The sequence below is a fragment of the Python bivittatus genome, unplaced genomic scaffold (genome assembly GCF_059951505.1).
Source record: "Python bivittatus isolate LINGU-HERP-01145 unplaced genomic scaffold, Pbiv_v1 ctg000200_np1212, whole genome shotgun sequence".
Lineage (NCBI taxonomy): Eukaryota > Metazoa > Chordata > Lepidosauria > Squamata > Pythonidae > Python > Python bivittatus.
The window spans coordinates 4,324,699-4,352,590 of record NW_028277040.1 but is presented as its reverse complement, the minus strand read 5'-3'; the positions used below and the strand labels follow the sequence as shown (position 1 = coordinate 4,352,590).

The window sequence follows — 27,892 nt, the reverse complement described above, 5'->3', positions numbered from 1 at the left end:
TGGGAACCAGTACAGTCAACAGTGAGGAATGCTGGGAGTTGTAGTCCAACAACATTGGGAAGGTCAGAAGTTTGCCCACCTGCGTAAGATAAAAATTATAGAATTATCCATCTGGAAAAGCAAAAAGCAGCTGACAACTCTCTGTGGCAATGTGCGGAGAACTGCATTTTTTTTCAACCACTGAGAAACAGGGCAGTTGGCAAATCCTTTAGGTCTTTGAAAAACCTCAGCTGCTGCAACAATTGATTCATTTAATGCCAATTGTAATGGGATTTTTATTAGAAACCAGAACAAAACCAGGACTTTCTTTCACAGTAAGCTCAATCAACACTCATCAGGTGGTAGGAATTTTGGATTGAACCAATTACCAGAGAGGACAGTATATGAGCAAGCTGCGTAAACAGCCCCCCCCCCCCCAACGTTCTCCAGCCCCTGGATGATAATCCTCAAAGGGAATCTTTATATTAAAAGCCTTACAAAGCTCACTGCTTCTTCAACTTAAAAGTGTAGATCAAGTAATGTTTCATAAAGACTAGTAATAATGAAGTGAAAACCAATTACATTGTTATAGAAAGTGCACAAACATTGCCAAGCATTACGCAGATTGAAAAGCTCAATAATAGTTACAGTGCAAGAAGAAAAGGAAATGGGGAGGTAAAAGGAAAACAGCAGCTCTTTCACTAGTCAGTGGATGGAGCCAGGCTGCTTCTCCTGCTCACCCCATCCTGTTCTCCTGGGAGGCAGGTGACACAACTTCCCATAGGTCTTTGGCTGAGGAAGGATACCAGCAAGCACAGATTTAGTGCCAAAGGTTCTTTTCCATGAAGATGGGGGTAGAAAAGCAAGCTCCCTGTACCTGACATTTCCCTGCCCAATGTGGGGAGAGGCAATTGATTTCCGTCATTATGGGCTGAATTTCCTGGTTTTCAAGTAGCACATCTCTAGTCATTCCACACAGGGCACAGTCACCAAAAAGAAACATGGACCTATTTGTTGACCCCAGCTTGCTGAACGCTCAGAACAGAGGCTACCCAAAAGATTTGTGATAAAGCTTATGTGATATTCTTCCATGATAGTAAACATTAAACTTCCTCATTCTTAAACGTACATTCATATCCTCCCTCAGAATAAAAATGATACGGCAAAATACGGCTGTACTGATTATAATAGGGTTGGGAAAACTATAAATGGCATTTAGAATGTCCTTCCTCAACCTGGTGCTTTCAGATATGTTTGGACTCAGCTCCCAAATTCTTAGTCCCTATAGCCAAGGGCTGGGAATCCTGGAAGCTGCAGTCCCAATAATTCCTATAAATAATTCAATATATCTCCAAATCTGTAATCTGAAATGGAGTCTCTTTGTCCTATTTAATGTAGCATAACTCTTTAGAAATGTATTTATATGGTCTAATAAAATTATATTTTAGCATAATTTCTCCAAAGCATAAACGCGCTCAACATTTGAACCACACGTTAATTTTTTGTATTACTCTTATACTTTTCAAGGTATTTAAAATATGTGTTGGAAATGAGTTAGCATTAGATCTTGAATGTCTGAAATGGTAATTATGACATTATGATATAATCTGAACATGCAGCTAATGCTACACCCACTCACGCGCTTGAAACTCACGGACATTCTTTCAATTAATTCAGGGGCATAAATGTAATTTCAGTTTCAGGTGTGCTCCACGAGTACAGTATTCTTTGCCTTAACACTCTAAGGAAGATGGATTTGAAATGTATCAATGAGACAACTCAACAAAGATTTGAGCAAAAAAAAAATAAAATAATAATCTAGCAATGTTAAAATCCCACTGACTTCAGCTGGGAAGATTGAAAATATACATAGTTAGATCTTTACCATTAACATCAGTGGGACTTCAAAGCTTTGATTTGTATCATGTCCTTAATTTATTTGGTACCTTACACATTATATACAGTATAACATTAACAAAGGGTCTTCCTGATATTCCAAGTTTACATCCTACTGTTCATAAAGAACTACCTTTTACTGAGGTGCAAAGCTTTACCTTTACATTATGGATAACTTATGTTATAGGCATAAGCTCCACATTTACAAAAGTACTGTATGAGCTCTCCTGAACTCAGTGGGATTTACTTCTGAATAAACATGTACAAATTAATAACATAACCAAACTGCAGCATTCATATTATTAAGAAATGAAGTATATTTAAAACACTGGTTTTAACCTATGAAGTCCTCTATGGTTTGCCACCAGGTACCTTCGGGACTAGAATTAACCTGAGTTACATGACTTTTCCAGGAGAAGCAGTTTGTGGTTCCCCACTTTCTGGATGGGAGGGAGTCAAGGCAAGACAGAGACAGAGTTGGACTTTTGGAACAGCCTCCAGACTGAAGTTAGATTGGCTCCCTCCTAACTGCCATCTGCAAACAGCTTAGAGCAGAGTTATTCCATTGAGTGTTTGGGGACTGATACCATTTATTGTTATTGTTGTTTTTCTACTACATTTTATTTTTAAAATTTTTAATTTTCACCACTGATGGTTTAATTGTACTTGTCTACATCTGTGAAGTCCTTACTCGGATTACAGTGTAATAAATGTAATAAATGAATGCATGAATAAATACTTACTTGGAAACAATAATTTAAAGATACAGTTTAAAATAACAATGTATGCATTAATAAATTAAATATACTGGCTCCAGTTCAGCTTCAAAATGTTTACACCCATACATCACAAAAGAAAAATTATCATCCCAAATAAAGATGCAATTGTTAGTGTAATGGGACTACACCTTGAGGAACAGAAGAAAGAATGTTAGTGTAATGGAAACCTTGAGGAACAGAAGAAAGAGCTGCAACCAAGACAATGGTCAGATAAAAGAAATTTGAGTCCAAAGCAGAAATGTGATTTGAAAAAAATGTCTCAGTCTTGACCCTCCCTAGTTTTTCTTAAAGATAAAGGCACGGAGGAGGGAGGTGTATTCAGACTTACAAGATTCTGTTACTGTAACCCTATAATAAAAGTAGTACTAGTATCCATAACTTTGGTTTCCTATGGTCTACCTCAAAGGGTCAACAGTTAGATACAGTTCAATAACTAGAAAATAAGGCCTGATTATTCATACTTCCTTCATATGAATTTGGGACTAAAAGTCTAAATGTTGAAGTTTATAGGTAAAAACCACTAAGGGTTTAATGAAGATCTAGACAGGGAGCTGGATTTAGATTCAGAAAAAACAAAAATGCAGAGTGTAATTTCCCTATGATAAGAACAGTTCACAAATGCAACTCAGTTCATTTTCTTGAAGAGCCCTAACATATGCCTAGCTCTTTAAAATACAAAAAAAAAAGTTAAGTTTCAATATGGATCCATTTTGTACCAAGGTTTTGGAACTGAATTGTTTAAGCATGCAGAACAATCATGAAGCAGGTATCAGAATGACTAAACTCTAGTAAGAAGTTTTCTTTGGTAAGTTATAAAATCCCTTTTATGACCATGATAATATTCCTTTTGAAAAGGGGAGCAAATTATTATTCTAAGACACAGAGAAAGTTTTTGACTGTGTGAAATGGCATTATAGATAATTTGGACTTGGGTTTCCAAACTTGATCAGCATAGTATACTTTTCAAGAGTAAGAACTTTTGGATATACTGGGGGGGGGGGGAGGTTTGGTGCCTTTGAGTCAATGCTGACTCCTGGCAACTGCCTGGACAAGTCCCTGCAGTTCTCTTGGCAAGGTTTTTGAGAAGTGGTTTGCCCTTACCTCTTTCCTAGAGCTGAGAGAGAGTGATTGGCCCAGGATCACCCAGCTGGCTTTGTGCCTAAGGCGGGACTAGAACTCCCAGTCTCCCAGTCTCTAGCCTGATGCCTTAACCATTACACCAAACTGGCTCCATTTTGGATATAGTACCTCAAGCAATTTCCCATACTTACAATTAGAGCTCCTCTTTGGTTGTAAGTAAGCCTGCAATGGCACGGGGAACATTAGAGTAAACTGTGAAATACACTACTAATCTAGTAGTTATTTCCACATATACCAACAATGAAGGAATATTCTTCATTAAAACAAAACCTTTTTTTAAACCATTTACTGTTATGACATGACATGAATATCATTTACCAATGTTTAGATAATGAATCATCTAGGGCACATTCTTCGCATAAAGTAACAACCATCTTCACATATTGTCCAACAAGTTCCAGAAGTAATACACAAAGGTAAAATTCCAGTGAGAATTTGAACTTATTCTTTCAGAAGTGAAATGTGTTGAAGAAAAAAAAAAGTTTAAAAAATGGTGTATGCATTCAGCACTGTAACAATCCTATACATGTATTAGGGCTGCTCTGTATTCTTTCATACAATCACAAATTCTTAACCCACAAATTTATTCCCTTAGAAAAAAAAGTTGAGATCACAAGAATTTGTTGATCATATGTACCACTTTACACCAAAGTACTCCATAGCTAACACCCACGTGTCCCATTACACAGATGAATAGAATTTCCATCCCAGTGAATGTATGAGGTAAAATACAAGGGCCATTTTTAAATTAGAGTTCTGCCACTCATTTCCAAAAGTCATAAACAAATAAAAGTGGAATCCAACTAATGAATGCTGATGAATCATTTAAATTTATCCAAGCAATTTTCATTATTTATTAATCTAAAGTACATTTCCACTACATCTGTAACTGGCAAACATCCCTTCAGGTTGCCAACTGAATATGTCCCCCCGCTACCATCAGCACATTATGCAACATGACACTTCTGTTGCTATAACCATGGTCATGGGGCATGAAAGAGTTTGTATTTCAGACATGAAAGTGGAAGCATATGACCTATTTTGGTAGTTCTTCATACCAAGGGCATAGAGAATGCCGCCAATATTAGATTGGTCCATCTGGCTTGCCACTATGTGCACTATTCAGCATCTACTCCAGCTTTCCCATCCAAGATCCTTTAAACCAGAGGCTTGGTGACTGAGAACTGGATCCTGTACAATGGGACTTGTACATTTAAAGCATCAGCCTCCTCTCACATTGAGCTATCATGCATGGAAAGGCCACAGCAGATAACAGAGCACAGGCTTGCCAAAGAGGACTGCGAAAACATCTTCCACCTGAAATCCTTGGTAGTTAGGGAGGCATTTCAGAGCTGCAAGGTTTGGATTGCTGTAAGGCTGCATCTTTTGTTCCTCTTACATATTAGGAATCTGATCATAACATCCTTGTGTGGTGGCCTTGCAAATCTTTTGAGCAACATTCCAGTCTGAGAACATATTGGCCTGAAAGAAGTCTTGACTATTTCAGCTTCCATATAAATGATGATGTAAGCACAAATAACACTGAAAGCCTGGTTATGTATAAGTATTATTATTCATATATGCACAACACAATAATTTCTGCAAGCTTCAATTTAACAAGATGTACAGAACAATTCTATGCTGTTATCCAGGTTTAATCACAAGCAAATCCCTCTAAGTGTCTAATTTCCTAACGCAATTACTGCATTTTAGTTAGTGGTTTCCAGATATGGAAGAGCTAAGACCTCCTTGCTTAATTCCTAATAAAGTGTCAAAAGAAAATTCCTTGTTAGAAATGCGTTCCAAAATCATAATTGTGTCTTTGCTAAAATTAATAAATTAATAAATATTAAATATTAAGACATTAAGTGATGCTTACATGCAATGTGGCAAGTACTTCATGTATTTCATATGCTGAATCCAATCAGGGAATGGCATAGATTAGTGTTGCTTCCCACTTCCCAGTTCTAATAAAGCGATACCTGCCTTCCCTGTACTAGCACTGAAATGTTTTCAACTTGCCATGAATCCATGTTTTGGGATCTGTTAGCTTAGATCCATGCTTTAGGCATCCTTTTTTGGAAACCTCCTCTGGATATTTAGAATTCCACAGACATGTCTGTGCAAGAAAGAACCCAAAAAAGAAGCAGAAGATCTCTTGTTATTACATGAATAATACCACAGATAATAACCACATCAATGCAGCAACGTAAAGGGGAAAGAGACAAATTTTTAGCAGGTAAGTACAGATGTTAATAATTGTAACTGAAAAGGAGTATTTTTCCTGTGAAATTATATAAAACAACTCGAATTTACCTCTGCATTTAAAAATAAGGTTCCTAACTTTTTCAGACCCTGAAGAGGCAGACATTTAACATCATAAGCAGCTAAGTAGAATGAAACCAGCCCCCGCTCCTATTCTAATCCTCTAAAATCTTTCCTCAGAATTGCTGCCTTCCCAATAATTCTAGAGCCCCCTCAACTGTGACTTGGTGCCAGCTTTTAGGCCAAGTCCTACTGTCAAAACACACTCATTAGGATGCCCTTATTTCTCATACATTGACAGTTCTTGCACATTTCCCCCCCTTTCTTAAAATTCGTGTGTAGAAAGCAGTTTCCTCCTAGAGGACTATGCTTCCAGTGTTAAATGCAAACTTGTTCTGCTAGATAATGCCAGATCCTGTGAAAATTTCCATTCATGAAGGTGTAATTTTAATTTTGCACCTAAATGATCATTCATTTCTAGCCGAAGGAGAAACCATATGCTTACCTCAGATTGTACATTTGGATAGCAGTAATCTTAGGAATGCTATCTATGGCAGCAAGTATAATATTGTATTGTATTGATTAAACAAGAGAAAAACTTTCCCAAACGGAAAGGTCTCTATTTAGCCATGAGAGATAATTACCTACTTATTTTGTTTTTTTTAATTTTTCTATTCTTCATAATTTTTAAACAAATAATTCCTATGTGGTTTTTTGTTTTTTGGGTTTTTTTGTATTTACAAAGGAAACGTCTGAGCCAAACAGCCACATGGAAGGGATCAAGCACTGAGATTGGTGGGGGGGACAGAGAGGTGCATTTACTAAAGAAGATTCCCCAATTCTGGCACAGTGCTGGGCTTGCAATAGAAACTGGCTACTGGTAAAAGGGGGACGGAGTGGTTTTCCCCAGGAAGGGCTATATAGCTCTTCCTCATTTGTTAGGCATAAAAGGCCACTTCAGCTTTTTCCAATGGTGGCAAAAGTTTCTTGTCATAGTCTGCCAAAATCTCATGGAGAAGATTCTAATCTAAAAGTGAGCACATTATACCCAACACTAATCAAATAAAAAATGCCTCCATTCCAAATATTAAAAACATTGCTTTACGTACAGCTTGTTATCCTTGTGGTCATTCCATCTTCCTCTCTCTCTAATGGCTTTTCTATAGTAGGAAGGGAGGCAGAAGTTTCAGTGGGTGATACGGAGATGGCCTTCAGTGGAATTCTGCAAATGGGACCAAAAATCCTTGTTGGGAAATATTCCTAGTTCCAAAGGCAAAAAAATAGGCTGCATTATACTTTGCCACAAGCACCACTGAAATTAAAAATGTACCACTGAACTCTTGCAGAACTAGGAACTATGACAATTCGAGCAGGACTTTACAGTTTGAAGGTTTTCTGGGGAACATGCTTCTCAGATTCTACGCAGATGCAACTGACAGAGATAAATTGTGAGGAGCCACCGTGAATACCTGCCATTCTTTTCGACACAGACACGTTTTATGCTGAAGGGCCGTTGGGGTTGCTGTACCCACTGCCTATTCCAGTGTTGTCCAAACTTGGCCACTTTGAGTGGACTTCAACTCCCAGAATTCCCCAGCCAGCATGGCTGGCTGGAGAATTCTGGGAGTTGAAGTCCACTCATCTTAAAGTGGCCAAGTTTGGACAACACTGGCCTATTCAAGCTTCTGGGAGCTAACTGTAGGCTGAGCTGCAGGTCAAAATACATGAAGCCATACAAACAGAATTTTTTGACCACCTCTGGCCTCAAAAATATCCTAAGGACTCTTAGCAGCAGCATGAGAACTCCACAGGCTGAGAAACATTTTATGTTATCACACCAGCCCATTGCAGAGAAAGGGTAAATTGAGGCAATTTCAAAGCAGGGAACTGAGGAGGTCTCTGATCAGTATAATACAGAAGTGTATCTTTGAAACAGTGCTCATCTACCGTGGTAGCAACCAATTGTTCCAAAAACGCAAACTGGGAACAAACATTAAGACCATAATGAATACAAAACAAAGAGCTGAGGTGTCAGAGGGGAGCTGTATGCAGTGACACACAAAAGCTATCCTTTAACTCAACTTTTAATAACTAATTGGATAAAATGAAGAAATGGATGGGGCAACTCAAGGAGAAATACAAAAATAATAAAACATTACAATAAATTGAAAAGAAGTTGGTAAACACACATTCCACATGCTTGATTTGCTTGCCCAAGCTTCCTTAAAAAAATTAAAACAGACTCCCAAGATCCCCCCAAAGCAAACAACAAACAAAACAAAAACAAAACAAAACAGGAAGTTATTTATACCAGTGGCTCCTTCTTTTTGTCTCTGGATTCTGGAAGTCGTGCAAAAGTCAAACTCACAATCACTCATTTTCTCTCTCTCCTACCACTCTTTCTGCTACCTTCTACTGTGCTCAAGTAAAAGAAAAACGAGGCTCAAGTGCACATATTTGGGCTTCGGCTTGCCGACAAACACATGGCTCTACAAAGATATGGAAATAATTTAAAAGACAAAGCAGATTTGTCGGCAAACCAAAGCCCAAATATCAGCCTCATTTTCATTTTCATCACCATTTAGTTTATTTGCACATAACAGCTGGGTGCCAATAGGCCCAGAAGAATCAGCCAGCACATCAGCAACAAGCATGAGATGGGTGGCTGTATAAATGTAATAAATAAATAAACTTGGATGGCATGCACAGTGGTTCTCCTAGTCACTCTGACTGCTCTCTGCTGACTGCATTGCTTAGGACAGTGTTGTCCAAACTTGGCCGCTTTAAGATGAGTGGACTTCAATTTCCAGAATTCCCCAGCCAGCCATGTTGGCTGGGGAATTCTGGGAGTTGAAGTCCACTCATCTTAAAGTGGCCAAGTTTGGACAACACTGGCTTAGGAGGTTCTTCCAAATGTGCAATTGCCAACAGCCAGCCCATAACAAATCAGCATAGGACATGTTCCGTTTCTAGAGAAAGTAACTTGCAGTTTGAGAGGAGGAAGTAAAGGGATAAATAAAAATGTGTTGCCCTGCCTGCACAAATTAACTGGCTGCTCCTAATTTATTATAGACCAGTACCAGGCCAGATTTATAATTACAGACAAAGCCTATGGACAATTTGGCCTTGTACTCTCCTTCACCATAGCAACAAAGATATTAAAACCAAGGTTTAAAGATTGCTTGTTTCAATTAATCATAGTAAATACTAATCCCTGTTTGCTGCCCGGACTGGAATATAATGTTAAACTATGGTTAGTAAAAACTTCCAATCTTCTTTGCTATATCAAAAAAGGGAGGGAGTATCACAAGTCCAAAGATTGACTCAGACCTATTTTTGTAATATTTTCATTATTTCCAAGTGTTGCATGTAAGTGGTTAAAGCATACATCCCAGTGCTTCTTAGTGCAGAATTGAAAAGTATGCAAGAATTCTCACTTTCTGGATGAAGTGTTAAAGCTCTTACTGACTCTGCTACAGTACTCAGAGCCTTGGTACATATACTATCAGAATATGAATATTAAATACAGCAAAGTAACAGATTCCAGTTCCATCATTCAACAGCAGAAAGTTTCTTATAGAAAAATGTTTTCTTCTACAATGTATGAGCAAAGCAGTGTATATTATTTAACATCAAAGGAGATTAAATGTTCATGCTTCATGGTGTTACATGTGGGAAAACAATCAGAATCTGAATTAGTGATTTGTGAGCAAACTGGAAAGTTGTACAGGTATAAACCTGTGAACATTTCATTACTGAAAGCAGTTTCTCTAGTATTCTGGAACATTCACATAAGACCTAGGCAAGTTTTAGCACTTGGCTTACAGAGGTTGTAAGACCTGCCATATATTTAAAGTGATTCAGATGTGTATCTAAAATGGAACTGGGTTGATTTTTGGGAACTGGGGAAAATATTAGAAGCAATTTACTAAATCGTCTTTCTAAGATGCAAAGAGCTCTAGAATTACCAGTTCAGAGGCACCTCGTCCTAAGTAGTTTGTGAACTTTAAATAGCAATGCCATCTATTTCTACCAAAAAAGAAAAATCACTTGGAAGTCCAGTAATAAATACAAACTAATGAGATCTTTCAATGCAAAGAGAATGCAATCAATGCAGACAATAGTAAATATTTCAAGTAAACTACTTTTGGTATAAGACCAGTTGGTTCCCTTAGAGTTCATAATTACAATTTAGCCTTTGATTTCCTTAGCATTTTGAACCCCAGCTACTCAGGAACAAAAGATACATATAAATCTTTCTGTAGTAAAGTATTCTGCCTGGCAATGAGCCAGTGCCTTAGAAGCATTCATTCCATGCTGGGAAAGAGTGTAGGTTGTCACATTTCCCCTTCAAATCATGTATTCTGATAGGACAATTCAAACATGTTGCAGGCCTCTTCCAGGCTCTCATCCATATTCAGTCTTCTCCAAAAAGATTTCTGCTTCATCTGTAGCTCTCTCCTCACACACCTGGGGCACGGAACGGCCTTCTCTTTGCATTCTGAATGGAAGACAGCACTACAGCTTTCACACCTGTAGGCACAAAATCAGATATTTGTACATTTAAACTTAGGTTTCTAACTTTTCTCTGCTATCAAGAGACCATCACTGTAACATAAACGAAATCCCTAACTCATAGTTTCCTGGGGCCAGTTACATTATGACTTCTGACAGCCAGTCACAGAGAATCTTGGGTACAAAGGACGCCCAGATTCCTATAGCATTTCTTTCTAATTGGGGACACTTGTAGATATGTGGACTTCAACTTCTAGATTTCCCCAGCTGGCATGCCCATTGCTGAGAATTCTGGGTTGAAGTCCACATCTCAGAAGTTGCTGAGGTTTGGAAAACTCCATACTCCACTCTTTTTCTATAGTATGCTTATTTACTATGCTCATAGTTCAGTAAAACAATTGGGCTGCAACTCTGCATGTCATTATTGAAATCAGTAGTATATGTGCAGCTTAACAACATGCAGGACTGCAATCCTCAACATTTGCTTGAAATCTCTTGTAGACTTTACAAGCTTAATTAAAGCATGCTACTTACTCTTTACTGGATTCAGGACACATACTGTCCATCTAAGTGTGAGCCTAAATGATAGCCAAAGAAAACACTTATGACTTTAAAATTTTAAATAATCTCCTCTGGCACTAATGCTGACTTTATAAAGTTAATTCCCCTTTCATTAGTGATTTGTAACTCCTTGCAGTGGCTGGAGACTAATGATTGATGAGAGTCATTTTGTATTCGTTTATGGCCTCTCCCTTTCCCTCTTTTTTCATTCAACTGGAGAATGTAAAAGCTTATCAGGATTTTCTGTTAAAATGGATGCCTGAAGGATTATGGAAGAGTTAAGGCAGGATTATGAAAGAGTGAAACACACCTGCCGCTCCTATCCATATGTATTGAATATAGGGACAAGGGAGGGAGAAGAGAATATTAATTTGTTTAAGAACAAGTACTTGGTAAAACAATTTGTAATGGAGCAAAAAACCCATACTTTCTGTAACATCCAAAATCAACTAATTTCTTAGTAAAAGCAGAAAAGGGGTGATTAGAAACAGCATTACTGGAAGAACAGGTAGGAATTCCACTTTCCATAGACCTCTCTTAAAATTCCATTAGTTTCCATTATCTAAATTCCCCAAATATTTTACAAATCAGCTTCTTGAATGTTTACTCAGAAACAACTCTCTTTCAGGTACTTGATCCCAATATATACTGGACTGTAACTCTCATTTACCTAGCTCTTTATGAGCTAACTGATTAATTGCAGACTGAAGCTTCTTTTTTCCTCACTCTCTAAGCTGGAGGAATGGGATTAAGGTGGGTATCTATATTAAATAAAGAGTATGGAAAATGGAATTCTGTTTAATTAGTATGCAGTGAGAGATGAGGCACAATTGAACGGGCTTTTCAGAAGTATCCATGCTCCAGCCTCCAGCATTGGTAGTTATAAGTCTGTGAATATTAGTTCTGGAGAACTTATGCTCTGGAGGAAAAAAAAAGTAATTGACGTTATATTTTGCTTAAGGGTTTCTCAGAGGCATCTGTGGGCCAAGGGAAGAACAGTAGGCTTTTTGGGTGTGTGTGTTTGTTTATCTAGTGCTTTCCTTACTTTCTAAATATGAGAAGTAATCTTTAGTTTCTCTAACACTGGCAATAAAATTGATAATGGGCAAGGAGAGGGAAATGTGGCTTCTGAGCTATTTATTGATTTTATATTGTAGAATTTACTATAGCTCAGTGGTAACATGGAACCATGAACTTGCAATCAACTTAAAGAACTTAAAGCCTGAATAGTGTTCTAGTTATAACCTACTCTGTAACAGCTCTTCCATAGAGAATCACTAAGGTGTACCTCTTTCTGCTGCAAGAAACCCTCAGAATTGCAATTAAGGCATCAAATATCTTTCTTATCTACCCACCCAAGCATGCCCTGGACACACTTGAAGCTGTATCAGCCACTGCTCGATCATCTGAGGGCAAAGAGAAGCATCTCTATTGGGACAACGGATAGTCCTCATACAGATAGTCCTTGCAATCGGAACTTCCATCACTAAGTGATGCAGTTGTTAAGTGATTTGCACCTGATTTTACAACCTTTTTTGCTGCAGTTGTTAAGCAAATCACCATGGTCGTTAAGCAAATCTAGCTTCCCCCATTGACTTTGCTTGTTGGAAGCCCAGGGGAAGGTCATAAATGGCAATCATGTGACCACAGGATGTTGCAACTGTCTTAAATACATTCCAGCTGCCAAGTGCCCAAATTTTGATCATGTGACCACAGGGATGCTGCAATGGTTGTAAGTGTCAGGTTCGGTCAGCACGAGGTTTCAGGGAAGCACGGGGCTGCAGGGAAGCTCGCAACCAGACCACGCGGAATCCACCGGCGGTAGCTAGCGGGGAAAAGAGGAACCGAAAGCGCCGCTAATTAACGAGCCACCTGCGGCCAGCTAAACAGGAAAACCGCAGCGGAAGCTTTTAATTACGAACTGATAACGGCGCGAGCAAGCAAGGAACGGGGCCGCAGGGCAGCGAAACAAGATCGCAACGCAGCACAGAACCCGCGGTCTGCACGTAGCAGGGAGGGGCCAACCCAGCCGGAGGGGGACTGGCAATCAAGGACAATGGACTCTGACCGACCCTGCCATCATGAACGATCAGGGGGGACATTGGGGGCCTAATAGCCCACAGCCGCAACGCGATCACGAGGCGGGAAAAAGCGCGGGAAGGGGGGAATATAACAAGTGATGCAATTGTACCAAGCCAGTCCTGGCTTTGCTTGTGACTACTACGTTACGCATGAGTAAACCTTCTTTGTGAACCACACGTGTCACGAGAGTTTCTCTGTCGAACGGGGCAAATCTCACATAAAGCCAGGACTCACCGTCAGCGCTACCCGGTACCACCGAGGAGCGTTTTCTTTCTCAATACAGGCATGACCAGCGACGAGGAATCCGTGGGTCAGCTGGAGCGCGAGGGATCCAGGCTCGCGGAAGGGCGGTCGGAGCCGCCCAGGAGCGACGGGGCAGCGGCCAGGGCCGGGCGCACTCCATCCAAGCGGTGGTCGATGGGCGTGAATCAAGGACCAGACGATTCGGGCGTTACGATGACCCGGGGTTCGGGGTTCCGGAACCGTGAGTGGAGCGAGAAATTCGCCCGACTAGAGGAGAGAGTCGAGCGACGCCTAGACGCCGTGGAGGCGATGCTCCAGACCCTACTACAGAGAGTGGGGCCACCGGCGGTGAACGAGGAGGCGAGCGACAGGGGGGGCGGTCCGACACCCCCGCCGGCACCACCCACGGCGCCCCGGTCGGAGGACCAACGGGCGGCAGACGCCCTGAGACTTCGAGGTATCACTGGGAAGTTCTCAGGGGACCCCGAACAGCTGCCGCACTTTCTGACGCACGTCAGGGGGTTCATGCAGAGGGGTGGTCACCTATTCGCTAGAGACGAGGACAGGGTATCCTACGTGGCCGAGCTGCTAGATGGCCAAGCCGCCAGCTGGGTGATCGGGCTGTACGATGCCAACGCGGCGGAACTACGGAGTTTCCCGGACTTCATGCAGGCGCTCCGGGACAGATTCGAGGACACATTGAGCGCCAAGCGGGCGGAGGACGACATCCTACAATTCAGGCAGCGGGGCAAATCGGTATCGGAATATGCCCTGGAGTTCCGGAGGTTGGCCGAGAAGCTCGCGGACTGGCCGGAGTCCCTGAAGGTGAAGTATTTTAAGAGGGGACTCAACCCAGAGATCCTGGAACGGGCACTGGGGTGGGACGACCCGGCCACAGTGAAGGATTGGATCTGGCTGGCCGGAACGGCGGAATCGGCGTGGCGGCAGATCCAACAGAGCACAAGACGACGGGACCAGACGAGGGACCGGCCGAGGGAGAGGACCCCGAGGAGAGACGGAGCGGTCGACGGCAGTCCACCGGGAGGCGAGAGGCGACCAGAGCCCCGAATCTGTGCTTCCGATGCGGAGGCAGAGGCCACCGAGCGGCGCAGTGCCCGACGGAGCGGGAAGGCGCCCCACCACGGCCCGAAGTCAAAACCCCGCGTGCGAACGGGAAAAGGACCGGTGACCGACCGCGGAAGGGGGCAGTGGCGGCGGTGACCGAGAAAGGACGCGGGGGGTGGTCGACCCCGGAGACAGCATCCTCCGGAGAGGACTCGGAGCCGGCGGGAAACGAGGCGCGCTCGCACTGAACGGCGTCCCAGTGCGAGCAGGGGAGTCGAGGCGCGCGGACCCAATAGGAGACGAGGACTGCCCACCGTTCCGGGTGAGGATACACGTCCGGGGGTGAGATCCGGAGGGGAGGCGCAGCTACGGGCGCTACTGGACTCGGGCTGCACCCACTGCTTGATGCACCCAGCGGTGGTCTCGGGGCTCGGGCTACAGCTGAGGCGCCTCCGGGAGCCCATTTCATTCAGCCAGTTAGATGGCACGCTGGCAGGGGGGGGGCCAGCTCAGTATTACACCGAGCCGGTCCAGATGACGATCGGGAGTCACCGGGAAGAACTGAGGTTCGTGGTGGTCCCGGTGGCCGACTACGCGGTGGTACTCGGCTTGGCGTGGCTGCGGCGGCGGAACCCACGAGTCGACTGGACGGCGGAGGCAGTGCGGTTCGGGGTCGACAGACCGGCGAGGGGCGAGAACAGAGGGGACCGAGCCGTGGAGACGGAGGCAGCCGCAACCACCGGCGGACAAGCGGAGGGTCCGGGACACCGGGAGACGGGGCGAGAGCAGATGGGGCCCGAGACCCGGGCGGCAACAGCAACAGCAGCAGCAGCAGCGCCGGGACCCCGGAGACCCGCCACGATCCCGAGGCGAGGGGAGGCAGCGGCGACTGGCGAGGCAACCGCAAAGCGAGGGGCCGGACCCGGGGAACCCCCGACGGGCGGCGGAATCCCGAGGCAGTATCGAGACCTGGCGGCAGCGTTCGGGGAGAAGGAGTCTGACCAGCTCCCACCACACCGGCCCAGTGATTGCGCCATCGAGCTAGAGCCAGGAGCGACCCTGCCTAAGCCAAAAATGTACTCCCTGTCGAGGAGGGAGATGGGAGCCCTGCGCGAGTTCATAGACAAGAACCTAGCACGGGGATTCATCCAACCCGCGAAGTCACCATTAGCGGCCCCGGTGTTATTCCGGGAGAAGAAGGACGGCTCGCTCCGTATGTGCGTAGACTACCGGGGGCTGAACGCAATCAGCACGGAGTACAAATACCCCCTCCCCCTGATGAAGGACTTGATGTCGCATCTGTCGAAGGGGAGGGTGTTCACAAAACTGGACTTGCGCGAAGCCTACTTCAGAGTTAGGATCCGCGCAAAAGATGAGTGGAAGACGGCGTTCAACACCCCGCTCGGAAGCTACCAGTTTTCCGTGATGCCGTTCGGATTAAAAGGGGCCCCGGGGTATTTATGCAGCTAATTAATGAGGTGCTGCACGACCTACTCTACCGGGGCGTCCTGGTCTACCTGGACGACATCCTCATCTACACCGAGACCCTGGCGGAGCACGTGAGCCTGGTGCGCACGGTGCTCCAGAGACTGCTGAAGGCACAGCTGTACGCAAAGCTCTCGAAATGCGAGTTCCATCGAGAGCAACTAGACTACCTCGGCTACCGAATATCCAGCCGGGGAATTGAGATGGACCCGGCGAAAGTAAGGGATGTCCTGGGCTGGGAAGCGCCGCGAACCCGGAGGCAACTCCAAAGCTTCCTAGGGTTTGCGAACTTCTATCGTCAGTTCATCCCGAACTTCGCCCAAATCGCCCTTCCCCTAACCGACCTGCTAAAAACCAAGGGCACTGGGAAACCCCCCCAAGCCCAGCATGGCACTCGCGTGGACTGCAGAATGCCAGGGGGCGTTTGAGGAACTAAAACAGCGGTTCACCGCGGAGCCGATCCTGCGCCATCCCGACCCAGACCGGCGGTTTATAATCCAAGTGGATGCATCAGACGTGGCAACGGGAGCAGTCCTGCTCCAACCCAGCCCGGAGGGGGCCATCCACCCGTGCGCCTACGCCTCCCGCAAATTCACCGAGACGGAGAGGAGGTGGATGGTGTGGGAGAAAGAGGCGTACGCGGTCAAGTGGGCGCTGGCCACGTGGAGGCATCTACTGGAGGGGGCAACTGAACCGTTCGAGGTGTGGACGGACCATAAGAACCTCGAGGCCCTGAAGACCCCGCGTAAGCTATCCCCCAAACAGGCACGGTGGTCCCAATACTTCGGGAGGTTCAGGTTCACACTGAAACACATCCCCGGGAAGCGCAACTTCTTAGCGGATGGACTGTCTCGCATGCCCCAACACGCCAGCCTACGGGAGGAGGTCGTGGACTCCGTCATCCCCGCCAGCAGGCTGGCTGCAAAGGCGGTGACCCGAAGCCAGACCAAGGGGGAGCGACGGGACGCGGTGTCTGAAGTAAGGCAAGGGTTCGCGGAGGCAGCGGAGCGGGACGGTTGGCTCAAGCAGAACCGAGAGGCGCTAACCGGCCAAGAGGGGTTGTGGTGGCACGAAGGAAAGCTGTACGTGCCCGAGGGTTGCCGACGGGAGGTCATGGAGAGAGCCCACGACAGCCGGAGTGCGGGGCATTAAGGCTTCGTAAAGACACTCCACTTAATCCGGCGGCAGTTTTGGTGGCCCACGCTCCGGAAGGACGTGGAGGCGTACTCGGGGGGTTGCCCGGTGTGCGCAACAGCGAAAGGAGCCAAAGGCAAACCTAGAGGCCTACTCCAGCCGGTAGCGGAACCCGACGGCCCTTGGCAAGAGGTCGCCATGGACTTCATAGTGGAGCTCCCGGAGAGTAAGGGGAAGACCGCCATTTGGGTGGTCACGGACTTATTCTCCAAACAAGCGCACTTTGTAGCGTGCCGGCGAGTCCCCACGGCCGAGGGGCTGGCGAAACTGTTCGTGCAACATGTCTACCGACTCCACGGCGCACCTCGACGTATCGTCAGCGATCGGGGCGGCAACTTCATCGCGCGGTTCTGGCGGGAGTTCCTGAAGCGGGTGGGGACGAAACAAGCCCTATCCTCCGCGGCGCACCCGCAGACGGACGGAGCCACGGAACGCCTGAACGGGGGCTCGAACAGTACCTGCGCTGCTACGTGGGGCACCAACAGGACGATTGGGCGGAGCTACTACCATTCGCGGAGGTGGCATACAACAACGCCGTCCACAAGAGCACCGGGTTCTCTCCGTTCAAAGTAGCCACCGGGAGAGAATTCGTCCCCATGCCGGAGCTGCCTCAGCCGGAATCCCAGATCAACTCCCTGGACGCCTGGTTCGCCCAAATCGACGAGACCCGGCGAGCGGCGCACGCGGCATTGCAAAGAGCCAAAGCCGACTACAAGAAGCACGCGGACCGCAAGAGGCTCCCCGAGGAAAAGTGGAAAGTGGGGGACCAGGTGTATCTGTCAACCAAAAACCTAAAGACGCACCAGGCATCGAACAAACTCAGCCCGAGGTTTGTGGGGCCGTTCCCCATTTCGGAGATCATCAATCCGGTGACCGTCAGGCTGACGCTCCCGAAAAGCCTCGGGAAGATCCACCCGGTGTTCCATTGCAGCCTGCTAAAGTTGCACCAGCCGGGGAACGCCTGGCACAAGGCGGAGGGAGTACCACCACCCATCATGGTCGGGGGGGAGCAGCATTTCGAAATCAACCGGATACTGGACGCCCGGAGGAACAAGGGGCAGACCCAGCTCCTAGTGCAATGGAAACATTTCCCCAAGTCTCACAGCGAATGGGTGAGTAAAACCCACATAAGGGCGCCGGACCTAGTACGGGACTTTTACAGTAAATACCCCGGGAAGCCGAAATAGGACCGAGGGGGGGAGTTGTCGTCAGGGGGGCGGCATGTCAGGTTCGGTCAGCACGAGGTTTCAGGGAAGCACGGGGCTGCAGGGAAGCTCGCAACCAGACCACGCGGAATCCACCGGCGGTAGCTAGCGGGGAAAAGAGGAACCGAAAGCGCCGCTAATTAACGAGCCACCTGCGGCCAGCTAAACAGGAAAACCGCAGCGGAAGCTTTTAATTACGAACTGATAACGGCGCGAGCAAGCAAGGAACGGGGCCGCAGGGCAGCGAAACAAGATCGCAACGCAGCACAGAACCCGCGGTCTGCACGTAGCAGGGAGGGGCCAACCCAGCCGGAGGGGGACTGGCAATCAAGGACAATGGACTCTGACCGACCCTGCCATCATGAACGATCAGGGGGGACATTGGGGGGCCTAATAGCCCACAGCCGCAACGCGATCACGAGGCGGGAAAAAGCGCGGGAAGGGGGGAATATAACAAGTGATGCAATTGTACCAAGCCAGTCCTGGCTTTGCTTGTGACTACTACGTTACGCATGAGTAAACCTTCTTTGTGAACCACACGTGTCACGAGAGTTTCTCTGTCGAACGGGGCAAATCTCACAGTAAGAGCAAGGACCGGTTGTAAGTCACTTTTTCCAGTGCCACTGTAACTTCAAACAGTCGTTAAATGAATGGTCGTAAATTGAGGGCTACTGTACTTATTTACATAACTGCTTCATTATTAATAATGCATTATTCTCCTTTTCTCAAATCATTCCCATCTTATTCATACCTTCTTCAAACAGTCAATGGATTAGGGGAGCACTCCTGCAGGACAGCTTAGGAGATCAGAAATTTCTCTAAACTTACTAGGAAAGCTCCAACATCTCCTTACCTGTAATTTTACCTGTCCTACCCCTGTTGATAATTAACTCCTTAACCTTCTCTCCCCCCCACCCCCAGGTTATATCTGGAAATCTTAAGAGAAACTCTGGCTTGCAACTAAACAATATTTTGCTTTCATGCGTGCTCTGCAATTTGTGACACTGTAACTCCTCACAGAGAGCCAGTTTGGACTAGTGGTTAAGGCACCAGCCTAGAAACTGGGAGACTGTGAGTTCCAGTCCCATCTTAGACACGAAGCTAGCTGGGTGACCTTGGGCCAGTCCCTCTCTCTCAGTCCTAAGAAGGAGGCAATGGCAAAGCACTTCTGAAATCTTGCCAAGAAAACTGCAGGAACTAGTCCGAAATCTTGCCAAGAAAACTGCAGGGACTAGTCCAGGCAATTGCCAGGAGTCAAAAACTGACTTGAAGGCACAGTCAATCAATCAGTCAATCAATCCTCACAAAGAAGCCTTTACAGAAAACAGGGTCTAATCATGAAGCATTCTTGCCGTGTTGTGGAGCAGGAAATCAGGATCCCACCCAGACCCTTTTCATGTTACCAGTTTATTCTCTTATACATCTATCTGTCCTGCAGAAGCATGGCTTTGTAAGCATGGCTCAGTTTGCTCATTTTAATTCAGACAGATTGCCAGAGACTTCCTTTAAGTTTCTTTCATTTGCCAATCCAACTTTTGATCCTTGTGTTTTGTCCCATTTTAGATCTATCTTAAAAGACTTCACCTTTTCACTGATTAAAAATTATTTTCTTAATCCCATGAGTCAGCATGGAGAGCCCTTCAGTCATATCAATACCCTAGGCTATCATGGTTAAGCAGAGATGACACAGCACATTGTCCAGGCCATTCAGCACATGCAACACAAGAGGAAAACACTGCAATTTGAAAAAGAAGTCCATTTCAGGATTCTAGTGCTGTATCTTATGTGTCCCAGTAGTTGACAGGAAAAAAGCAACCCACAGGAATCTAGCAACAAAAAGTCTGCCAAGAATGACTGGCAGCGTGATAGGAATTTTGCCATTTCTAAACATTTACTTCAGGTGCATTTCCAAGGAAGAACATCTCTCTTTTTAAAGAGTCCCTGCTATAAATTTTATGTGAAATAAGCATGTTAAGCTGATCTCAGTGACAGAATATAACCTGGCCATTCTGCAGAATTTTAATTTAAGTCTTTGAACATGAACAGAATATTCTACTACCCCATAACACTCTGCCCCTAAGATTAAGAGAGGAACTAAAATAGAAGATTCTATTTTCAACAGCTTTGAGTCCCTGCTTAAGTCTCCTTTTTGTTTGTCTGAGAAAACCTTACTATATATTTATATTGCCATAATATACAGTGGGGCAAAAAAGTATTTAGTCAGCCACCAATTGTGCAAGTTCTCCCACTTAAAAAGATGAGAGAGGCCTGTAATTTTCATCATAGGTATACTTCAACTATGAGAGACAAAATGGGGAAAAAAATCCAGAAAATCACATTGTCTGATTTTTAAAGCATTTATTTGCAAATCATGGTGGAAAATAAGTATTTGGTCACCTACAAACAAGCAAGATGTCTGGCTCTCACAGACCTGTAACTACTTCTTTAAGAGGCTCCTCTGTCCTCCACTTGTTACCTGTAGTAATGGCACCTGTTTGACCTTGTTATCAGTATAACACCTGTCCACAACCTCAAACAGTCACACTCCAAACTCCACTATGGCCAAGACCAAAGAGCTGTTGAAGGACACCAGAAACAAACTTGTAGACCTGCACCAGGCTGGGAAGACTGAATCTGCAATAGGCAAGCAGCTTGGTGTGAAGAAATCAACTGTGGGAGCAATAATTAGAAAATGGAAGACATACAAGACCACTGATAATCTCCCTCGACCTGGGGCTCCATGCAAGATCTCACCCCGTGGGGTCAAAATGATCACAAGAACAGTGAGCAAAAATCCCAGAACCACACGGGGGGGCCTAGTGAATGACCTGCAGAGAGCTGGGACCAAAGTAACAAAGGCTACCATCAGTAACACACTACACCGCCAGGGACTCAAATCCTGCAGTGCCAGACGTGTCCCCCTGCTTAAGCCAGTACATGTCTGGGCCCGTCTGAAGTTTGCTAGAGAGCATTTGGATGATCCAGAAGAGGATTGGGAGAATGTCATATGGTCAGATGAAACCAAAGTAGAACGTTTTGGTCTAAACTCAACTTGTCGTGTTTGGAGGAGAGAGAATGCTGAGTTGCATCCAAAGAACACCATACCTACTGTGAAGCATGGGGGTGGAAACATCATGCTTTGGGGCTGTTTTTCTGCAAAGGGACCAGGACGACTGATCCGTGTAAAGGAAAGAATGAATGGGGCCATGTATCGTGAGATTTTGAGTGAACACCTCCTTCCATCAGCAAGGGCATTGAAGATGAAACGCGGCTGGGTCTTTCAGCATGACAATGATCCCAAACACACCGCCCAGGCAACGAAGGAGTGGCTTCGTAAGAAGCATTTCAAGGTCCTGGAGTGGCCTAGCCAGTCTCCAGATCTCAACCCCATGGAAAACCTTTGGAGGGAGTTGAAAGTCCGTGTTGCCCAGCGACAGCCCCAAAACATCACTGCTCTAGAGGAGATCTGCATGGAGGAATGGGCCAAAATACCAGGAACAGTGTGTGAAAACCTTGTGAAGACTTACAGAACGCATTTGACCTCTGTCATTGCCAACAAAGGATATATAACAAAGTATTGAGATGAACTTTTGATATTGACCAAATACTTATTTTCCACCATGATTTGCAAATAAATTCTTTAAAAATCAGACAATGTGATTTTCTGGATTTTTCCCCCCATTTTGTCTCTCATAGTTGAGGTATACCTATGATGAAAATTACAGGCCTCTCTCATCTTTTTAAGTGGGAGAACTTGCACAATTGGTGGCTGACTAAATACTTTTTTGCCCCACTGTAACTCATTCATTATAGCTTCCTCTGTTGTATTTACTACTACTTCTATTTTTAGACAAATGATTGAAAGGCCTGGCACCATAAAATTCAAATAAGAAAGAAAATAAAAGAATTTGTGAGCATTGTCTAACAAGAGTGTTAAGAGAGCAAACTTGGATTTGTGTCTCCTTGAGCAGGATGTAAGAAGCCTGCCAGGCACAGCCCACCAACCCCTGCTAATTAAGTGAAATGATTGTGTTTGTTTTGGAACCATTTGGCCAACAAAGGAATGTGTCACACTGATTAGCAAGAAAAGGGTATGTAATATATGTGTATTCAAAGCCAGATGAATGCATTTTATCCAGGTATTTGCTCTGTTTGTTCAAGGACTGACAAAAGAAATGAATGCTGAGCAAACAAGCCAGTGCAAATGAAAACTCCAGCTCTGAGGAGGGGCATCCTACTCTAAGATTTATCTGTTTCAGGGAGAGATAAGCCTTGAAAAATTGCATCTGGAAATGTATCCACAGAAAACACTATTTTCTAACAGAAAGTATTCTCTTTGCTAGCCTCTCTAAAGGTCACAAGATGCTAGGATGGGAAGAACCTATACAGACTCCGTTCAAAATAGCTAACCAAGGCCATCTGAGAATCCTTGCTTTGCATTTTCCTATAACAGCAGTCTCCACCCCCAAAAGGAGCTCTGCCTTGGCAAACAAAAAGTTCAAGGCACTGCCATAAGCAACAGGATACAGAAACAAAGGTAGAAATGACTTAAATTGCTTGTCATTCGAGAACAGAAGAAGGGTTTCTTAGAGTATTTTTCACAAGAGCACTTGATTACAAGGGATGCTGTTGCTGTTTCATCAGCCTTTGTACCAGAGATACAAGGTATAATTTTGGAGCACCGTTGATTTCCTTTATGACTTCAATCATATAAATGAGCTTATACAAGGCTGATACAGTATCAATATTTTCACTTTCATTCAAAGGTGAAGAGCCTAATATATCCACTGGCCCCCAAATGGTGCAAAACTTCACAAACATGAGAAAATGGAAGCATACAGGTAAATGTATGTGCGCATATTAGGAAAAGTTAGTGAACACTATAAATACCCCAAAATGTTATTAGGCTAAACAATTATCGATCTAAGAAAAGTATGGTTTTTTTTGAAGACTTTCAAGATATCAGCACTCTGAGATATTTCAGCCAGAAATTTCAATGCACAATATACATCCAAATTATTCAAACATTTTGTGCAAGAATCAAATGTACATCATTAGAAACCAATGATGCTCTTTAAAATCTTTAAACTCTGAAATAAGTGGGCTTCTCAGGGAAAATCTTTTAAATTGTGTTTCTAAGTATGTGTGTGTGTATATATATACAGACAGACACACACACACACACACACACATATATACATGCACACACATATCAGACTTGCTGTGGTAGGAGCCTTACTGCTCTTTCTACTACATGAGACTTTGAACTTCTGTCCCAAAGCATGCCATAATGGAATTAACTGATGGTAAACTGTTTTATAAATCCACCTACTCTTATGCATAGGAGGAGTATAAACAGTCCTGTGTTTGGACCAGTGTTTTCAATTTGTTCAGCAACTAAATTGTGCAGTGATTTAAAATGATCAAAACAAAAAGAGTCAGTGAAAAACTCAAACAATCTCCCTACCCTGAATGCAATTCAGTGTAAGCAAATGTAAAGTAACACGCACTGGGGGAAAACAATACAAAAGTATGTGTCTGCATGTGTGTGTGTGTGGGGGGGGTTGATGCAGCCTGAGTGGACAACTGAGTAACTGTACAGTTCAGGTCAGCATTAAAATGTAGGACCAGGGAACATACAGAAAAAGTCAAGGAGAAGAATCAAGGGGCTAAAGCAACTTTTCCAAAGGAAAGGTTACAACCTTCCTTTCTAAAACAAAGGAAACAAGGTGAAAAGAAGAAGCCATAATAGTGCATAATAATAATACAAAATTCTACACTGAACAAAGAAAGTGGACAATGTTATTTTCTGTGGAGTCCTTGGGGTTCTCTGAGCTTGGTTGTTTTCTTGCAAAAGTTTCGCTACCCAGCTAGGTAACATCTTCAGTGCTGGAATTCTAGCTCTGAAGATGTTACCTAGCCGGGTAACGAAATGTTTGCAAGAAAACAGCCAAGCTCAGAGAACCCCAAGGACTCCACAGTTCAACCCTGAGCTACATATATTTTCTTCTAATGTTATTTTCTGTCTTCAACAGTATTCAGACACAAGGTCATCCAGTTAAGTTGACTGATAAAACATTTACAGGTGGTCCTTGTTTAATGACCACTCATTCAGTGACTGTTTGAACTTGCAACGGCACTGAAGAAGTGGTAATTATGACCAGTCCTTGAAGTTCTGGCCATTGCAGCGCTCCTGCAGTCACACTTGTGAACTGGGCACTCAGCAACTGGCCTGCATTTCTGACCGTCGCAGTGTTCTGTGGTCACGTGATTGCAATTTGCGACCTTCCCTGCCAGCTTCCCACAAGCAATTTATCTAGATGAGCCTTTGTCCTGTTGTAGCAAGACCCTTCTTATGGCCTTATTTAAATCATAAAATCATAGTGTTGGAAGTAACTACTGAGATCATCAAGTCCAACCCTTGCTTAGGGCAGGAATCTTCATCAACATCCTGTAGATACCTTGTTTTATGCAGGCTTAATTTTGAGGCCTTCTCATTCACACCTAGAAAGAGAAGCTGTTTGGCAAGTACTCTTTGTTTTTTGATAGAGTATTTATATAAGTGTGCTATATACCTCATTTAGCTTCTAGGCTTTGTCACTTCGAAAAAAACAGAAAAAAAATCAAGGAAAAACTAAAAAAATAATGGAACTAAAAGATTTTTAGCCACTAATCTCACTATAGCCTGGCCTTGGCTACCCATCACCATGGAAATAATCTTCCAGTTATGCAGACAACCTTTTTGTGGCCAGGGCCACACACTGAATTAAAAAAAAGAAACAGGGTACAGGGTACAGGGCATAGAGCTTGTGATATAAGATGGGAGCATTTTAAAAATGGTTTCTATGAGAGTTTCATGGTTTAGGGGTAAACAAATAAACTAATTTTGCACCTTTTGAAGGCTAAAACATGCCACTGAAAATTAGATTATGAGGATGATGAGGATGATTTAAAATTGCTATGGCCACCCACTCTGGAAGACTCTGGGCAGTTTACAATACTGGGCTATACAATTAAAACAATTAAAAACATAATTACAAAACATAGCAGCCCAGTCTAAAAAGCAATCAGAACAATCAGGAAATATGACAGGGGCTCCACAAACACCTTAACTCCAGGCTTGGGAACAGAGCCAGGCCTTAAGGGCCTTCTGGAACCCCCGGAGAGAGGGCACTATACATATGGGGCAGGGGGAAGATGCTGTTCCAGAGGGCAGGGTCTGCAACAGGGAAGGCATACTTCCTTGGTCCCATAAGACGACAAGAGTTAATTGTGGGGACCTGGAGCACACCTACTCTGCCTGAATATAGCAGGTGGGCAGAAACAATTGGTGAGAGGCAGTCCCTCAGATAACCTGGCCCTGTGCCATGAAGGACTTGATAGGTAATAAGCAGCATCTGGAATTGCACTTGGAAACTGACTGGCAACCAATGCAGCTCACATAGTAGCGATGACACCTGGGCATAACAAGAAGTGCCCATTACTGCTCTGGTGCTTCTTAATGCCCTCAGAAAGAATAGAAGATTTGGAACAGCTGCCCCAATGCTGTACCAACTGTATAACAAATCCAGGGAACTGCAACCTGCATAATGCCTGTACAAGTTACCCTATTCCTTTCTCTAGAGAGAATGGGCCTTCTCTGGAGCATGCTGCAATCTCTTTTCTTCTGGAATCATGAACAACAGATATAACCAAATACCACTTTTGCAGAAACAATGCCCCCCGTGCTGCTGATGAAATTGAAACCTTAGAACATGCTTTTCTAAGGTGTAGATTTTACAAGGAATCACTTTCCCAACTAATCAAACCCTTGCCCTGAAATTATTTATACAATTGCTAAATTCAGTGCCCAAATCATCATTTTCCACTACATTCAGATCCAACAAGTAGGTTATTCACTCAATTATGAAATTTTTAGATAGCAAAGAGAGAACATGAGCTGGGTTCTTCTCCAGTTCCCAGTTATTCTGTTGTATTTTTCTATGGAACTGTAATAATAACATATGCATATAACTCACAAATCATAATTTCTAACCTGCTTGTAGAACTGTCCTCAAAGGGGTACAGAATTTCACCATTATTACAGATCTCACAGATGAATCCCTTTTGACTACAAAGGCTGCAGCTGTATACATGGGAGGTAGCAAACTTTATTACTTTCCCAAGGAAAGGGGCCAGCTTCCCTTCGATAACCTGAAAGATACCAGGAAAAAAATAATAAAATCATGATGAACCATAGAAAGGAATGACAAGATATCAGTTTCATTTATAATGAGCCATTCTCACTGAAGTCCATTCCCATGCATTTCTACTGCTGCAGTTGGTACAATGGATTAGAATACTTAAGCCAGAGACTGCAAAGGAAAATGAAGATAAACAATACTGGAAATGAGATCCAGTAAAGGTGGATCATTTTCAGGCCCACGTTTTCAAGGTGTGGGAAGCACTGAGGCTGGCAAAGACAGGAAAAGCCTTGTCTCTCAGTTGATACATATACATATTATTCTACAAAAGCCGGATGATACATAACATTTTTTCCTAGTGTGATGTTAACTGGACAGCGTTCTAAGTCTCACTGTGTCAACATTTTTAGTATTATTTCTTGTACTGCATTATATTAGTATATAAAAGTAGACACCACCTGCCCACCAAACTTAATTCAAAATAATTGGTCTTTTCTTTCTGAAAGACGACAGGTTGCAGACAGAATTTTACTATAAAACAAGATGCTTCATTAAAAAAAAAAATTAAGATCCATGAAATGCACCCAGTATGTGGAAAGCCATATTTAATGGCTGCTTAAATATGAGCGATTTACACACCCACCAAATATTTGGCAATAGCACAATTTTTATTTCAAGCAATACACTACCATGACTGATATTTCAAGTGTCCAGTATCCAGAGATAATTTGAAACTTATTTGGCAAATGCATATTCCACTGGAATGTTTACCTCAGTTATACTTAATACACTTCTGTACGCGACAGTTGAAGCCACTGCACAGATGTGGAATGGAAAAATGTAGGCAGCACAGGAAGTCCTCGGAACTGCTTGGGTTACTGTCCCCAAATGGGAATGCTAAAATATGTGCTTTCTTGCAGCCACAGGAAGCAGAAAAGTTATTGCTAGCTGCGCAGTTTGACATCTGTTTGGGATGTAGGAAAATGGCAATGTTATAGGAAGATTCCCTCATGCTGCACATTAAACAATTCATAAAGGCCACCATCTAAAATTAAGGTTCAAGGCCAGTGCTTTGCTACTGTTATAACAGTGTCCTAGACAGTAACATAAGCAGTTTTTGAGGAAAAAAAGGGCTCTTCTTTATTTAATTCTACTCATGAGGGTCAAAAGTCTAAATAAGATCTGGGGAAGTGATATTCAAGAAAAATAAGGAAACAGAACAAACAGTGGGCTATTATTAATGATGGGACATACATGTGTTGATTGACATAAACAAAGATGATTGGAATGAAACCTGAAC

The 27,892-nt window shown here is 44.0% G+C and overlaps 1 protein-coding gene across 4 annotated transcripts in view; it reads right to left on the bottom strand.

Annotated features, from left to right (window-relative positions):
• Positions 1–501: 501 nt before the first annotated feature.
• Positions 502–27,892, bottom strand: part of PLEKHM3 (pleckstrin homology domain containing M3) — an 87,122-nt gene continuing 59,731 nt past the window's right edge. The window contains exons 7-8 of one of the 4 annotated variants that reach the window (XM_088135601.1): positions 26,445–26,602; positions 502–10,592 (exon numbers count right to left, since the gene is read on the bottom strand). In XM_088135601.1, coding sequence (XP_087991727.1) covers positions 10,415–10,592; positions 26,445–26,602 — 336 coding nt within the window. In that variant the 3' untranslated portion in view covers positions 502–10,414. The remainder of the gene's footprint in view (positions 10,593–26,444; positions 26,603–27,892) is intronic. The other 3 variants (XR_015795177.1, XM_088135602.1, XM_088135603.1) reach the window with 3 other exon arrangements.